Source organism: Nansenia antarctica, assembly GCF_963989245.1.
Source record: "Nansenia antarctica genome assembly, chromosome: 1".
NCBI lineage: Eukaryota > Metazoa > Chordata > Actinopteri > Argentiniformes > Microstomatidae > Nansenia > Nansenia antarctica.
In genome coordinates, this window is record NC_137674.1 from 71,054,496 (window position 1) to 71,069,495 (window position 15,000).

The 15,000-nt window shown below is 45.2% G+C and overlaps 1 protein-coding gene across 1 annotated transcript in view; it reads left to right on the forward strand.

Annotated features, from left to right (window-relative positions):
* Nucleotides 1–15,000, forward strand: part of fes (FES proto-oncogene, tyrosine kinase) — a gene marked incomplete at both ends in the record, with an annotated part of 35,122 nt that overhangs the window by 6,451 nt on the left and 13,671 nt on the right. The window contains 8 exons of the mRNA XM_080525739.1: nucleotides 2,389–2,572; nucleotides 2,948–3,085; nucleotides 7,173–7,292; nucleotides 7,505–7,624; nucleotides 8,861–9,056; nucleotides 11,926–12,003; nucleotides 12,963–13,172; nucleotides 13,478–13,600. Of these exons, the coding sequence (XP_080381865.1) occupies nucleotides 2,389–2,572; nucleotides 2,948–3,085; nucleotides 7,173–7,292; nucleotides 7,505–7,624; nucleotides 8,861–9,056; nucleotides 11,926–12,003; nucleotides 12,963–13,172; nucleotides 13,478–13,600 (1,169 nt within the window). The remainder of the gene's footprint in view (nucleotides 1–2,388; nucleotides 2,573–2,947; nucleotides 3,086–7,172; nucleotides 7,293–7,504; nucleotides 7,625–8,860; nucleotides 9,057–11,925; nucleotides 12,004–12,962; nucleotides 13,173–13,477; nucleotides 13,601–15,000) is intronic.

Consider the following 15,000-nt stretch of genomic DNA (forward strand, 5'->3'; position numbering starts at 1 on the left):
ACCCTGTCCATAGGTGGGCCTAGATTATCAGCATGTGCAAGGGGTTCTGGGGGATCATCGATGTCAGAGAGGGGGACTCTAGGATAGACAGCGATATTGTGTAGCACAATACAAGCCAGTGTTATGCGGCATGCTCGTTGGGGTTCCACTTTCAGAGAGTTGAGGCATGCAAAACGCCTCTTATGATTTTAAGTCCTTTATGTTTTTAAAAAATATAATTAGACATTATAGATGTCCCTGCAATGTGGTCTCTTGTCTTTCTTGTATTATTTTTCATATCCACTAGATGGAGATTGGTAGGATTAAAGCACTGATATTCAAGATCTAGTAATCTTGAAAAGTCTGAATCTGGATCAGGGTGATCCTATCCTGAATTGCTTTGAAATACTGGGACAAAATCTGTCCGAGTTCTCAAAAAATGGGATTTCAAAATCTGATCGGATCTGATTGAGATTAAACGTTTTGAACTACTGGGCCCAAGTGATTGAAAGCAAACCTGAACACTAAATGCTACGAAGTTAAACATGACACCGTTCTGCAAATTTTAAAGCAAGGTTTCTTTTTTCTTTTTTTTCTTTTTTATTATTATTTATTTATTTTTATAAAAATGGAAAAGGGCTCTGTGCAAAAGTTTGGGAACCCTTCTTTATTACCTTTTGAGAAGATGATTACTAAGGCCCAGACCAAGGTGATTTACTCGTTAGGGCTTCAATATATATTCTGAAGTAACTCCATGCCTTCTAAAGTATCCGACTGCCATGGCTGTTGTGCCTGGTGTTAAAAACCATGGGTTCCTATAAACAGTTGTCCAAGGATGTCAGAATCAAGATAGTTCACTTCCACCATCAAGGAGAAGGCTACAAAAAACTTGCAATGTTTCAAACTACCCATTTCCACTGTCAGAAACATCATCAGAAAATGGAAAATAAATGGAACAATTGAAGTCAAGGCAAGATCTGGAAGACCAAGAAAATGTTCTGATAGAATGGCCTGAGATCTGGTGAGAAATGCTCAGAAGAAACCACACATCACTGCAAAAGAGCTGCAAAAAAGAGTAGCAGACACTGGTCTAGTTGTTCACAGGATAACAACACAGCAGACCTTAAACAACAAAGACCTACATGACAGAGTTGCCAGAAAGAAGCCTTTCCTATGACCTCAACACAAAATTAAGCATCTGAAGTATGCAAAAGAAAACCTTGAGAAACCTGAAGCCTATTGTAACAATGTGCTTTGGACTGACGAAACCAGAATTGAACTTTTTGGCATACCATAAAGTACCTTCAGGAAAGACGGATGAAGGTTTTGGAATGGCCATCACAGACCCCAGACTTGAATATTATTGAAAATCTGTGGATAGATCTCAAACATACCGTGTATGCAAGAAGGCTGAAGAATATTTCTGAGCTAGAGGCAGGGCCAGCCCAAGTCATAAACGAACTAAGCGGTCGCTTAGGGCCACAACGACTAGTTAAAAAAGGCTTTTTTGGAGGACTGATGTTGGATGGTCCATTGAGTCCATCTTAATGCAAGGATAATACTTAATGTCATTTTGGAATCAATGTCTTTGTTTTTATAGGGTCTCTGATTTGCATAGGAATCAATGATCAGGTTGGCATTATAAATTGAGCAAATGGAGAGGAACAAAACTGCTCAGGAATGTGACCCTGAGGCCTGGGGAGACAAAAATTTACAAAGTTGAATGGCGGAGAGGAAAAAGCACAGTCGATGTGACAACATCATCTCAGTCACTCTACAAAATTGGTCTATAACCAAGTGGCCCAAAAAAAATAGTTGATGCTCCCAGTTTCTGCACCATCTCTCGTGTGAAAAATAGTGGTAGCTGTATCAATTTATGGGTATATTTGTAATTGGCAGGGACTGAGGAGTCAGGATCAAGAGAAAATTAAAGATCTCGCTTAGGGCCACAAAAGTCCTAGGGCTGGCCCTGGCTAGAGGTGTTCTGCCAGGAAGAATGGGGAAAATGTCCAAAAACAAGAATTGAAAGACTCTTAGCTGGCTACAGGAAGCGTTCGCAAGCTGTTATAGTTGCCCGAGGAGGAGTTACAAAGTACTAGCTGACAGGGTTCCCAAACTTTTGCACAAGGCCTTTTTCCTTGTTTTATTATTTTGAAACTGTAAGAAAGTAAAACAAATAAAAGAATCATCTTGCTTTGAATGAAATGTGTCATGTTTAACTTTGTAACATTTAGAGGTTAGGTTTGCTTCTTTTCACTTAGATATTAATTGTAAAAAGCATTTTGACTAGAGGTGCCCACATTTACACCCCACTGTATACAGTACCAGTAAAAAGTTTGGACAAACATCCCCATTCAATTGAATATCGATATATACTGTATATATGTGTGTGTGTGTGTGTGTGTCTAGATAAGGAGCGTGAGAGGGCCAGGGAGCGCTACATCAAGGCTACTCTGAGGCTACATGAGCAGCATAATGAGTATGTGCTGTCGGTGCGGGCGGCCCAGGTATACCATCAGCACCACTACAGCCAGGCCCAGCCCGCCCTGCTACATGCCCTGCAGAGCCTGCAGCAGGAGATGGTGCTCGTACTGTGAGTGTGTGTGTGTGTGTCTGTTAGAAGGAGGAGAGTGCGCTGGATTCTTTGATGTGGTTTGGGAGAGTGTTCCAAAGAGACTGGTCCACCCCCCCGGGTCCGGTGTTTAGTTCTTAGTGTGTGTGTGTGTGTGTGTGTGTGTGTGTGTGTGTGTGTGTGTGTGTGTGTGTTTGCATAACGTGTGTGCTATTTGTGCTGCAGTGGAAGTTCCAGTAATTGAAATGCAGTTTTTTATTTATTTATTTCACATAATTTCCTTCCCTCTCGTACACCGTAGGGGAAGTGTGATGTAATAAGAGTTGTTTTTTAGTGTCAAACCGAAACCGATGCTTCCCATCACATGACTTCTGTTTCTCCCTGTCGTGGGCCCAGGAAGGAGATCCTGCAGGAGTACTTTGACATGTCCAGTCTGCTGCACCAGGACGTGGTGTGTGTCCACAAGGACATGTCTGCGGCTCTACGGGCCATCCAGCCGTACACAGAGTACGAGAGCTTCATCCAGCAGAACAGGTGCTCCACCACTGCACCGTCCGTCAATAATTATATAATAATAATAATAATAATAATATTAATAATAATAATAACTTTTTATTTCTATAACGCTTTTCTTGCAAACGTTGCAGCTCAAAGTGCTCCAATCATTATATAATAATTTAATTGTTTAGTCATTTAAAGGCAATATTAAAAAGATGGGTTTTTAGCCTTTACTTGAACATATTTGCATCTCTAATGTAAACTGGCAGTGCATTCCACAATTTGGGTGCATAAAATGAGAATGCAGCCTCACCAAATCTCTTCTTTTGTACAATGATACTGTGCTGTCCAAAAGAGTGCCTCTGTTGTTGTCATATGTGACAGTTTAGTTGGTCCTCTTCACCCCTTTGAGGGGCATAGGGCGTCCACCAGAGCTCTCCATCTCACTCTCTTTTGGGCCTGGGCCTTTGTTTCTTGCCAGCTCACCCCGATGTTCTTCAGGTCTTGGAGTGTGGAACGTCTCCAGGTGTTTTTCGGCCTTCCAACTTTCCTCTTCCCCAGCGGGTTGTAGTCCAAGGCCTGTCTAGTGATGTTGTTGGAGTCCTTCCTAAGGGTGTGCCCTATCCAGCTCCACTTTCTCCTTTTGATGGTGGTAGCTATGCTGTCCTGGTTTGTTATTCTCCACAGCTCTTCATTTGTGATTCTGATGGGCCACCACAGCTTGAGGATGTACCGCAGGCATTTGTTGACAAACACCTGGATCTTGCTTGTGAGGCCCTCGGTGGTCCTCCACGTTTCAGAGCCGTAGAGTAGGACAGTCTTCACATTGGTATTGAAGATCCGTAGCTTTGTGTTGTTGGAGAGTTGCTTGGACAGCCAGATGGGCCTGAGTATATTGAAGGCTACTTGTGTTTTGCTGATGCGTGCTACTATGTCCCTGTCTGCTCCTCCATCCCTGCTGATGTTGCTCCCTAGGTATGTGAAGTGCTCCACGTCCTCTATGGCCTCTCCCCTGAGTGTGATTGGGTCATATGTTTTCTGGTTTAGCTTCATGGTCTTAGTTTTCCCGATGTTGATCTTGAGTCCAAGCTGGTCACTGTTAGTCTGTAGCCTATCTGTCTTCTGTTGCAAGTGTGTGTGGTTTTCGGAGAGTAGTGCGAGGTCGTCTGCAAAATCTAGGTCCTCGAGCTGGGTGAACGGGGTCCACTGGATTCCTGTCCTATGGTTTTCAGTTGTTCTTCTCATGATCCAGTCTATGGCAATGAGGAAAATCAGAGGGGAAAGGAGACAGCCCTGCCGCACCCCTGTCGTGATGGCAAAGGTGTTTGACAGTTTACCCTTGCAGATCACCCGGCCATTGGAATCCTGGTATATGTCTTTTATTACGTTGATGATCTTAGAGGGTAGGCCATAGTGACCTGGGAGCTTCCACAACACTTCCCTATCCAGGCTATCGAAGGCTTTTTCGAAGTCAACAAAGTTTATATAAAGTGCGCTTTGCCACTCAACACACTGTTCTATGATGATTCGCAGGGTAGCAATGTGGTCTGTGCATGACTTATCCTTCCTAAAACCTGCTTGCTCCTTCCTCAACTGGTCATGCAAGGCTGCTTGTATCCTATCTAAGATAATCCTACAGAGAACCTTGCTAGGGGTGGACAGAAGCATTATGCCTCTCCAGTTGTTGCATTCGCTAAGGTTTCCTCTTTTTGGAATGGTGACCACTAAGCCCGTTTTCCATTCTATCGGGTTGTCTCTGTATCCCAGATCTTGTTGAGGAGGGGGTATAGAACCTCTGTGGACGCTTTGGGATCGGCTTTCAGAATATCAGGGGGGATGTTATCAACTCCTGGTGCTTTTCCAGCCTTCATCTTTTTGATGGCTCTGGTTATTTCACCCTTCGAGATCCTCCCACAGTTGACCTTCAGTATTTCCAATGGTGTACTTCTGATCTCTGGTGATGTTTCTGGGGAGGTCTATTTAGGAGCTCTTGGAAGTGTTCCCTCCAGCGGTCCAACTGTTGGGCTTCCTGTGTGAGGAGTTGTCCCTGTTTATTCTTCACCGGTCGGCTAGTGGTTCTGTTCTTCCCTGCTAGTTGTCTTGTGATTCTGTAGAGATCTTTCATGTTCCTCTGTCCCGCTGCTACTTCTGCCTCAGATGCTAGGTTGTCAATATATCTCCTCTTGTCCCTTCTTGTCTTCTTCTTCACTACTCTGCTCTGTTGTTGGTGCTCTTGTCTCCATTTCCCTTTCTTGGTCATATCTGGCTCCCTATTGCACTTGTTTTTGAGGTTCTTCCTTTCCTCTATATCGTTCCATGTGTCATCTGCAATCCAGTCCTTTCTTTCTCCTTTCCTATAGCCTAGGACCTGTTCACATGTGTCGATGAGGGCCTTCTTGCAGCTTTCCCAATGTTCCTCAACATCTCCCATTTCTGCTAATGCTTGGAATCTGTTTATAAGTGTAAGCCCTGCTTCCTGTCTAACCTGGTGATCCCCTAGTTTCCTGATGTTTAATTTTCTCTGGGTCCTACTTCCTTCCCCTGTCCTTGCAGCTAGTTTCAGTCTGAACTCTCCTATCAGCAGGTGGTGGTCAGAGTCGATGTCTGCTCCCCTCTTTACCCTAACATCTAGTAGCAGTTTTCGCCATTTTCTTGTTATTGCTATATGGTCGATCTGGTTCTCTGTCTTTAGATCAGGAGAGATCCATGTCGCTTTGTGTGTGGGCTTGTGTGGGAATATAGTTCCTCCGATGATCAGTTTGTTGAAAGAGCAGAAGTCCGCAAAGAGGGTTCCATTCTCGTTCATTTCTCAGAGACCTTCAGTTCCCATGGCGTTCATCCAGTGCCTGTTGTCCCTTCCAACCTTGGCATTCATATCTCCCATGACTATCTGGATGTCTCTCTTTGGGGTCTTCTGTACTTGCGCTTGTAGTTGTTGGTAGAACTTTTCATTTTCCTCAGTTTCAGCCGAATTTGTCGGTGCATAACACGATGATGGTGATGTTACGACCCTTGGATAGGAACCTGGCAGTGATTATGCGCTCTGAAACTGGTTTCCAATCAAGGAGGCTTCTTGCAGCGTCTTTAGAGATAATTAAGCCCACCCCATGCATAATATGTGGATCCTCTTCATTCTCCTTTCCTGAATACAGGAACCTCTCTCCTGTGGCGATGGTGACTTCCCCAAAGGTGTTCCATCTACACTCACTTACTCCTATTATACTAATGTTGTATCTTCTCATCTCCTTTGCTAGTTGTGCTAACTTTCCTATTTGATATAGAGTTCTCACGTTCCAGCATCCTACTCTGGTATTGGACTTGAACTGGAGCAGGCCTTTCCTCCCTTGGGCTTCTGTTAGGGTTTGTCCCAAGGAATTCATTTGTCTCCTACTGGTAGGGCGGCATGCCCAATTCAGGTGTGATTTCTTAGTTCTGGTTTCGGTTTCAGCAATCAGTTTTACGTCTGGGTGGGTGATTGGCCCCAGCAGCCGTTGTCAGCTGGTGGGGTTGCCACCTTACAGCCTGCTGACCTGTTGGATTTTTCGTTAGGGGTTTTCTCCTGTAGCCTTCGCCTCAATAGGCCCACAAGGCAGTGGGACTATTTGACCCATAGCTGGGGCTATTTGGCCCATAGCTGGAGTATTTGACCCATAGCTGGGACAGGGGTGAGAGGCGCCAGGGCGTGTCCACACATCGGTGGGCCTGCGCGCCATCTCTCTGGGGGCCCCTGTACGTCATATGTGACAGCAGCTGGTGAAACCAGGAACAAGTTGGCAACCGACGGACTGTTCAGACTTTTATTCTGAAAAATGTAATTCAATTTCAATGTTGTTAAAAATCAATGACACACTCGCTAGTCAAGCCAAAACACTGCAATGCGATGGATTCACTATTACCTAGTTAGTGTAGAGTAGTGGGGATTACTCACCGAATCCATTCCATTGCAGTGTTTTGGCTTGACGAGCGAGTGTGTCGTTGATTTTTAACAACGTTGAAATTGAATGACATTTTTCAGAATAAAAGTCTGAACTTTTAGTCGGTTGCCGACTTGTTCTTGGTTTCACCAGCAGCTGTCATATATAGAAGAGGGTGATGGGAGTCCTGGTTGTTTGGGTTGCGGCAGGTCAGTAGGGGAGGTTCCTGTGTGTGTGGAGTTTGACTCTGGGCTTCTGGAGGACACAGACCAGCTGAAGGCCGGAGAGCTGGAGCTCAATGATTTGACGGTGGAGGGGATACAGCACAGGTGAGTGTGCACCTACCCCCGCACGCACGCGCACACACACGCGCACGCACACACACACACACACACACACACACACACACCATATGTAGTATGATCTCATTCGCCAACACATTTAGACCCACAGTGCTGCACAGGTTTTTCCCCTTCCTTCCTTACCCTCTACCCCCCCCCCCCCATCCCCCCCACCACCCCCCATCCCCCCCACCACCCAGGCTGACTGCAGTGGAGGAGGAGCTGCTGGCCCTGGCCGGCAGGGTGGGCTCCCAGCAGGCCTCCGTCAACCAGCTAGAGCTGGAGCTGGAGGCAGACGAGGGCATCAGAGGGGCACAGAGGTGAGACGACCACACTCAAGGTTATGTTCATCTTTAAAAAAAAAAAAAAAAAGCAGAACAAAAAAACAGGTAAGACAATTAAGAACAGATTCTTATTTACAATGCCGACCTGGCAAAAGGCACAGTCTTTTGATGGGGTAGGGGGTAAAAGAAATACAAAAGTTAAAAACACATTAAACATGACAAACAAAACAGGCCACCACAGCAAAAGGTTCCAAAAAACAACATACTCCCTAATATTAATATAACCCCCCCCCGAAATGGACATGCAGTGTTGGATACAGTGACAACATGTTCATATGCAAACTGAGTATCGGGTAGGACACATTTTAGAAAAACACTTTTTCCCCAGACAAAAACAGCATTCATAAATAAAACATTTCTTTCAAGAGATCTCATTCCCTCCCTGATCGCTACCAAATAAACATAGTCATCACAACCGTTTGGAAGCTTTTAGAAATCTTGAAGGTTCCTTACTGGGACCTTTTAAGTGCGTTTCGGTGTAGCTCCTTTCAGCTCACTGCGCAGTGCCTCAGCAGTCCTATCAGAGTCGTTTAGCCTCCCTTCCCTCTCCTTACCCCCCGCGCTCGGACAGGACGGCTGGCTGATCTGGGAGGTCTCCGGAGGTCGGCTGACTGAGCAGCTCGTTATGATAATGTGATGTAACATGGTTGATGAGGAATGGCGTTTTTTCGAGCCCCTCTCCACTCATTTGTCTTGGTTTATATAGCTGTCGGCTGTTATTAAAGGTTTCCCCTGACTCTGAAGGAGGGAGTTATTAAGACATTAAGAAGCTCCGTGATGCACAGACAGGAGTTTGCTAGTAGTGAATGAAAGTCTGCTGGTGTTCGGGGGGGCTGCTCAGGGGAACAGGCTTCTGCTTAATGAGTCATGCGTTTGATCAAACACGCTGGGAAGCAACGAGGACGTGCAGCGATGGCTGGATGCTTCCTTTATCCTCAAAGAACTCCTTTACCCGAGTGGCTGTTTCATATCGCACGCGGTGGGCTGCTGTTTCTGTAAGAGAGCCCTCTGCACAAATGTTAAGGTTTAACTGTACTGTAGACGATGGACCCAGCGAACCGCCACGCTTGGGTGAGACTATCACGATCGCGGGTTCGAGTGCCGTTCTGTCGGTGTAGCCTGTGAAGTACCACTTCAACGTTTGTTGAAGTCCTTTCAGTGGTGAACACAGGTGATTACGACCTGGCTGACTCAGCCTGCCTCTCCTCGCAGGGTGTACCAGTTCAGTAAGAGGCATGCACTGGAGGAGTGCCGCCAGCAGGTGGCGCTGTCCCTTGGGGCCCGGGCCAGGCTGGAGGCCCAGAGGCTGCTGCTGAGGGGGAAGCTGGACTGGCTGGGGACACGTGACGCTCCACCCGCCCTGGGGCTGGAGGACGACCGGGTCTCCCTTTCCTCCACCACCTCCAGCGTAGGTTGTGTCTTGTCTGTCTGTCTGTCTGTCTGTCTGTATCTGTCTCTCTCTCTCCCTCCTTCTCTGTCTGTCTGTCTCTCTCTCTCCCTCTCTCTCTCTCTCTCTCTCTCTCTCTCTCTGTCACTCTCTGTCTCTCTCTCTCTCTCCCTCCCTCCTTCTCTCTCTCATGTTCCATGTGTCACTCTTCTATGGAGGAACTTCCCAGATGGCCACATACTGCATCACTTCTCATTTATTCAACTTGAGTGGAAATATACTGTCGGCCAACGATAGTCAGCATATATCTGAGTCTATACATTTAAATATACATATACCACCTATATCTTAGAATCTTAGAATCAATATGTCATTTTCAAAACATAAGAATTGAAACAGTTTGATTGCTTTTGTTCATCCATCTTGTGTGACTGTAATGATGTGAGCGCTTTAATGTTCCCACGCATGTAGTGTTGCAGCTTGTGTAAGCGTGGTTTTGTAACCTTACAGTGAGACAAAAGGTGGAGTAAAGACTCACTCAACCAGTCTGTGCTCTTCTGTACTGACACAAACCTGTCCCTGTCACTACTTAGAGGTGCATCCATCTCTAGGCCGTGACGGGGCATGACTCAGTGTTCTGGTACATAACGCTCACATCCCCCAGCAGCTAGGGAGGTCATTCCAGCGATGCCTTCATGTTGTTTTTACTGTAGGGAGTCTTCCTCACACGCATAAACACTAAAGCAAACAAGGTATTCTGTAAATCTGCTCTGTATAGACGACTTTTACAACAACAACAAACAAAAAAAGGTATTTAAGACCGCATGCCGCACCTTATTTGTCCTGTGCACACTTCCTGCATTCCATGGAGTGAGGCTCTGACACGCCATAGTGCGACTTGGTTATACTCCAGACATTTGAAAGAAATAGAAGTCGCACACTCGTTCCAGACTCGTTCCAGATGCAAAATACAGATACAGATACAGAATACTTTATTTATCCCCGAAGGGCAATTCATTTTCCACAGTTCATGGCCACAAATAATGCATGATCACACAACAAAAACATTCATCACTGGAGCTCAGCACCCAGTCCACGGTTCACGTTTAAGAACAGTTCAATAAATACATAATAAGTGCATAAGTTTACAATTCAAGTTTAAGAACAGATTCAAGGATGCAAGTAAAAAGTGCATAGGAGATGGCAGGACCCCCTCTTTCGCTGCTGGGTCTACTCATTTAGCAGCCGATTGGCTGAAGGAATAAAAGATTTGGCGTAACGGTTTTGTAAAAAGTGTTGTTTAATAGGACAACGGTTTCGGCCATAGCCTTTGTCATGTCTTGTCATGGCCATAGCCTTTGTCATACAAACAGTGCAAGACAGCCATTATATAGTAGTATTATTATTAGTAGTAGTATTATAGGCTAATTTAATAGATAGCACCTGTGTGAGCACACCTGAGTGGAATTACAATGACGTCATAAGTACATGAATCAAACACAATCAAAACAATCAGTGTCACAAGTAGGCTATATACACTAAAGCCTGGTACACATAAGGATTTTCTAAATCTTAATAGATTTTTTATCTGAGAGAGACCCCACATATGAACATAAAAAATCATGGATTGAACAGTTTTGTTCGTATTGTGTGTGGTGTGCGCCGATATTCCCAATACAGCACACCACATACATAAAGATCTGTCAGTACGACAGTCTAGAGTCTCGTTCCCCAAGCCAGAAATCTCGCGTGGTCAAACGTGATCTAACGTAGTACCCTGACTGACCTGTACGAGGCAGCCTCGCTTCTTGATTGGCTACATTCCATCCACGTCACAATCGGACTCGGGAGCAGGGTTGCCAGATGAGATTGACACTTTCCAGCCTAACCACAGTCTAAAACCGCTCATTCCATCAAAAGAAACAGAGCCCATCTGGCAACCCTGCTCGGGAGTTGTCGGGAGTCGGGAGTTGCCCACACACATGAGGATTTTTGGTCGTAAATATTGAACACGTTTAATATTTACGATTGTCGGCCCGACCATTTTCCAAGCAGATTGTCGGGAGAAATGGACTCTTAACACACCTCACACCACAGGATAATCTTGTAGGATAATCTTTAGAGCCATCCGATAATCGGGCGTTTGCTGTCCTTGGTCGGAAGGGGGAAAATCGGGCAAAAATCGGCCAGATTATCTTTATGTGTGTACCGGGCTTTACTCAAGGTTCTATGCACATGAATAGATTAATCGGTGAAGGCTAAATAGAAATACCATGTAGCCTAATGCATAGGGATGAGTCCTGAAAGAGGAAAATCAAATAATCTTACAATATATAGAGACAGGGGTGAGGGCCTGGGTGGGAAACATATCATCTGACCAACTCTTAATAAATAGAGCTGAAAAAGTATTTACATCAAATCTGCAGAGAGCAACTGATACATCAGACCTGAAAAAAGGCGTCATAAGCTGGTGTGTCAGATAACAGGATATTCATTACCACATTACCACAACCACATTTACTTTACCACCTTACCATCTGCAGCACCTGTCACTCACCATGCAGACTTCCACTTGGTCATTAATGCTATGTCATGCTATCTGGAGTATGCTAACAGGGGGTCTGTCCACTCCCACTTGTTTTATTTAGGGTGCTGCTATGCTAATACTAAGCTGTGGGTGAGTAAACTACACTGCATATTTGGTTGGGTGACTATCGACTCGTAAGACCAATACATCGCTCTCTCTACTCTAGTTATCCATGAAAGATTTGAGATTTTGGGGGAACTGCCCCCTTTTAAGTCCATATGCACTGATGATGTCTCCAGCCTTGAGATAGTGGTGGAAGGTGAGCGGGAGGGGGGATAGTGACAGCTGTGCTCTGTGTTCCAGGAGAGGGACGGATACAAACCCCTCAGCATGGACAGCATCCTCAACCACCTCAGCGGCCTGTTCAAACCCAAATACACGGTTAGTGACGCAACATGTAGCGCACACGGTCATACGCGGTCAGTCGTTGGTCAGCTACGGTTATACGCGGGTCATTTACGGTCGTGGAGTTAGCATGGCAGTCACAGATGGATCTGGACTGTTTCGCAACCCCGGCATCTCTTTCGGTATCTGGTTTCTGCCAGCTCCCATCAGTGAAGTCTCCGTTGTTTTCCTTGTCAAACAGCTGACAAATGGTTGTGTTTTCGCTTCCGAGTGTACTGAAGGAAGCTTAACTGATCAGACGAAGACTCCTGTAATTATGTGGAGGCCTTGTTTATCTGGCTTCGCTCCTCCTTATCTCCAGAGATGTGTCTTTCACAATGCATTATCTCTTAAAGAGACAGAGATCTCTTTGGGTTGGCGCCATGTGGTCTATAGTCAAGTATGTTTAGAAACACGTGTCCCTGTCATTGTGAGTAGTACAGTCCTCTGAGTAATGACTTTTATTCTGAAAAATGGAAATAGATTGAAAATCAATGACACACTCGCTAGTCAAGCCAAAATATTGCAATGCAATGGATTCGGGTGAGTAATCCCCACTACTACCTAGTTAACTATAACACAACTTGCTATACTGCTAACAACTACATTGTTAGCAGGCTCACAAAACAAGCTGTGTTAGTTGACTAGCGAGTGTGCCGTTGATTTTCAACAACGTTGACATTTACATTTTTCAGAATAAAAGGGTTATGGTTAGATCGGCTGCAGACTTGTTCCTGGTTTCACCAGCTTCTGTCACATATATATATTGTATATATCCCATATCTTAATATATCTAAAGTATCTTAGACATCTAGGCTTTCTATGGAATATTAGTATTGTTGCAGTATTGCAGACAAAATTCACATTTTCTATGAACATTGGAGACTCTTTGACACCACTGCATGCTTTTCACATACAGTACATCTCATTTTGTCATTGGCCCCTCCTGTGTCCAGGTGCCCCCTGCCCTGGCCCCGGTCCCAGAGGTGGAGCGGCCCCTGGGGCAGCAGGGCTGGTACCATGGGGCCGTCCCCAGGCTGGAGGTCCAGGAGCTGCTGCGGAGCGACGGAGACTTCCTGGTCAGGAAGAGCCAAGGCAAACTGGAGTACGTCCTCTCTGTTTACTGGACAGGCGCCTGCAAGCACTTCCTCATCCAGATGACCGATGTGAGTCTGTGAGTGTGTGTGTGTGTGCGAGTGCCTTTGTGTGAGTGTGTGTGTGTGTGTGTGTGTGTGTGTGTTTGTGCATGCGTGCGTACGCGTCAACTGTAGGTGCGTGTCTATGTGGGTGTCTTTACAGTACAGAGCAGAACAGTACAGTATGTGTCTATTCTGGGTGCTTCTGTGAACAGTACTGTATGTGTGTGTATGTGTGTGTGTGTGTGTGTGTGTGTGTGTGTGTGTGTGTGTGTGTGTGTGTGTGTGTGTGTGTGTGTGTGTGCGTGCGTGCATGCATGCATGTGTGTGTATAGAACATGTACCGCCTGGATGGAGAGGGCTTCCCCACCATCCCCCTGCTGGTACATCACCTAGTCTCCTCCCACCAACACCTCACCAGGAAGTCTGAAGTCGTCCTCAAGAGACCTGTTCTAAAGGTAACACACACACACACACACACACACGCACACAATGGGACTAGAATAGCGACACATGTTGTAAGACAATGAGGTCACACGCACAGAGACATCTGAGGACTCCTACGCCTTTGCTCGCCACACACTCACGCACATAATTGCACACACCTACACACACACTCACATTGCAGGGATGCAAACCACTTGCTTTTCAGCGCTTTTAGCTTCTTTCACTTCAATTTGGGTGACTTGTATGAATCGTGGAGATCCGAAGGGGGGGGGGGGGGTGTGACAGACGAATCTCCTTAACTATTCCTACAGTATACTGTATTCCTAAAGTCTGAATGGATTGCGCGTCAGGGGTCAGGACTTGCTGTGAACCGGTAATGTTACTCCGTTGCGCGCAGTTTGATTTAATTGGACTGTAGTCGGCGGTCTATAGCTATAAGGCTAGCTAGCTTAGCTACGTTAGCTTAGCTGGACCTCAATGAGAGCGATGCAGTTCATGTACAGAAAAGGCCTAAGTTCTGGGCCCAGGACAGTCCGGACGGATTGTATGGCAGCTAGTGCTGAGGCACAAACATGTACATTTTCAAGCCTGCAAACTGTGACACTTTAAAATAATGTGAAAAAATACTTTTTGTGCAATATGACAACCCTAGTTGACTATCTGTGCAGTATAGTACAGTGGATTGTGTACATAGCCTTTATTGATGTAAACCAGCTCCTTACCTTCTTGTGATTTTATGCATCTATGCTTTTTCTAAAATGTGTTTTCTTTTTCCTTTCCTAACACCAGGGGAGCCACCCCTCCTAAATTTCGTTGTTTGGTACCTGTACTGTAGCAATGACAAATAAAGTCCATTCCATTCCATTCCATTCCATTCCATTCCATGTGCAACAACTGGATGCAGGGAGCAAGTGTAGTTGGAAGTAGGGATGCACCAAAAGTTCGGCCACCGGACAAAAATATTTAAAAAAAAGCACATTCGGTGTTCGGCCATTCGGTGTGAAAAGACTGAATGTTTACCGAATGCGAGACGTTTTTTTTTATGACGCGATCAAATATATCATATAATTACAGCAAACATGTCGGTAGTTTGGCATCTGTTCTCTGAACGACAACGAGAGGCACATTACGATATTGACTTTCGTTTTCGTTTTCACAATTTCTAAATAAAAGCGCAAGCTAAGCGTTGTTGAAAATTAAAAGTCCCCCTTTCACCAGCTGTCACAATTTTTACATCTTTCATGAAATTAGGAAATATTATGTAACATAAAGTATATACAATTTCAAACACGTAATTTACATTTCACATGATTAAGCATACAAGCATGAATAAAAAGCTACATTTATATAATTTATGCAATGGTACAAAAATTGGTGTTTCCTTAAGTTCTGTTTCGGCTTCGGACAATAA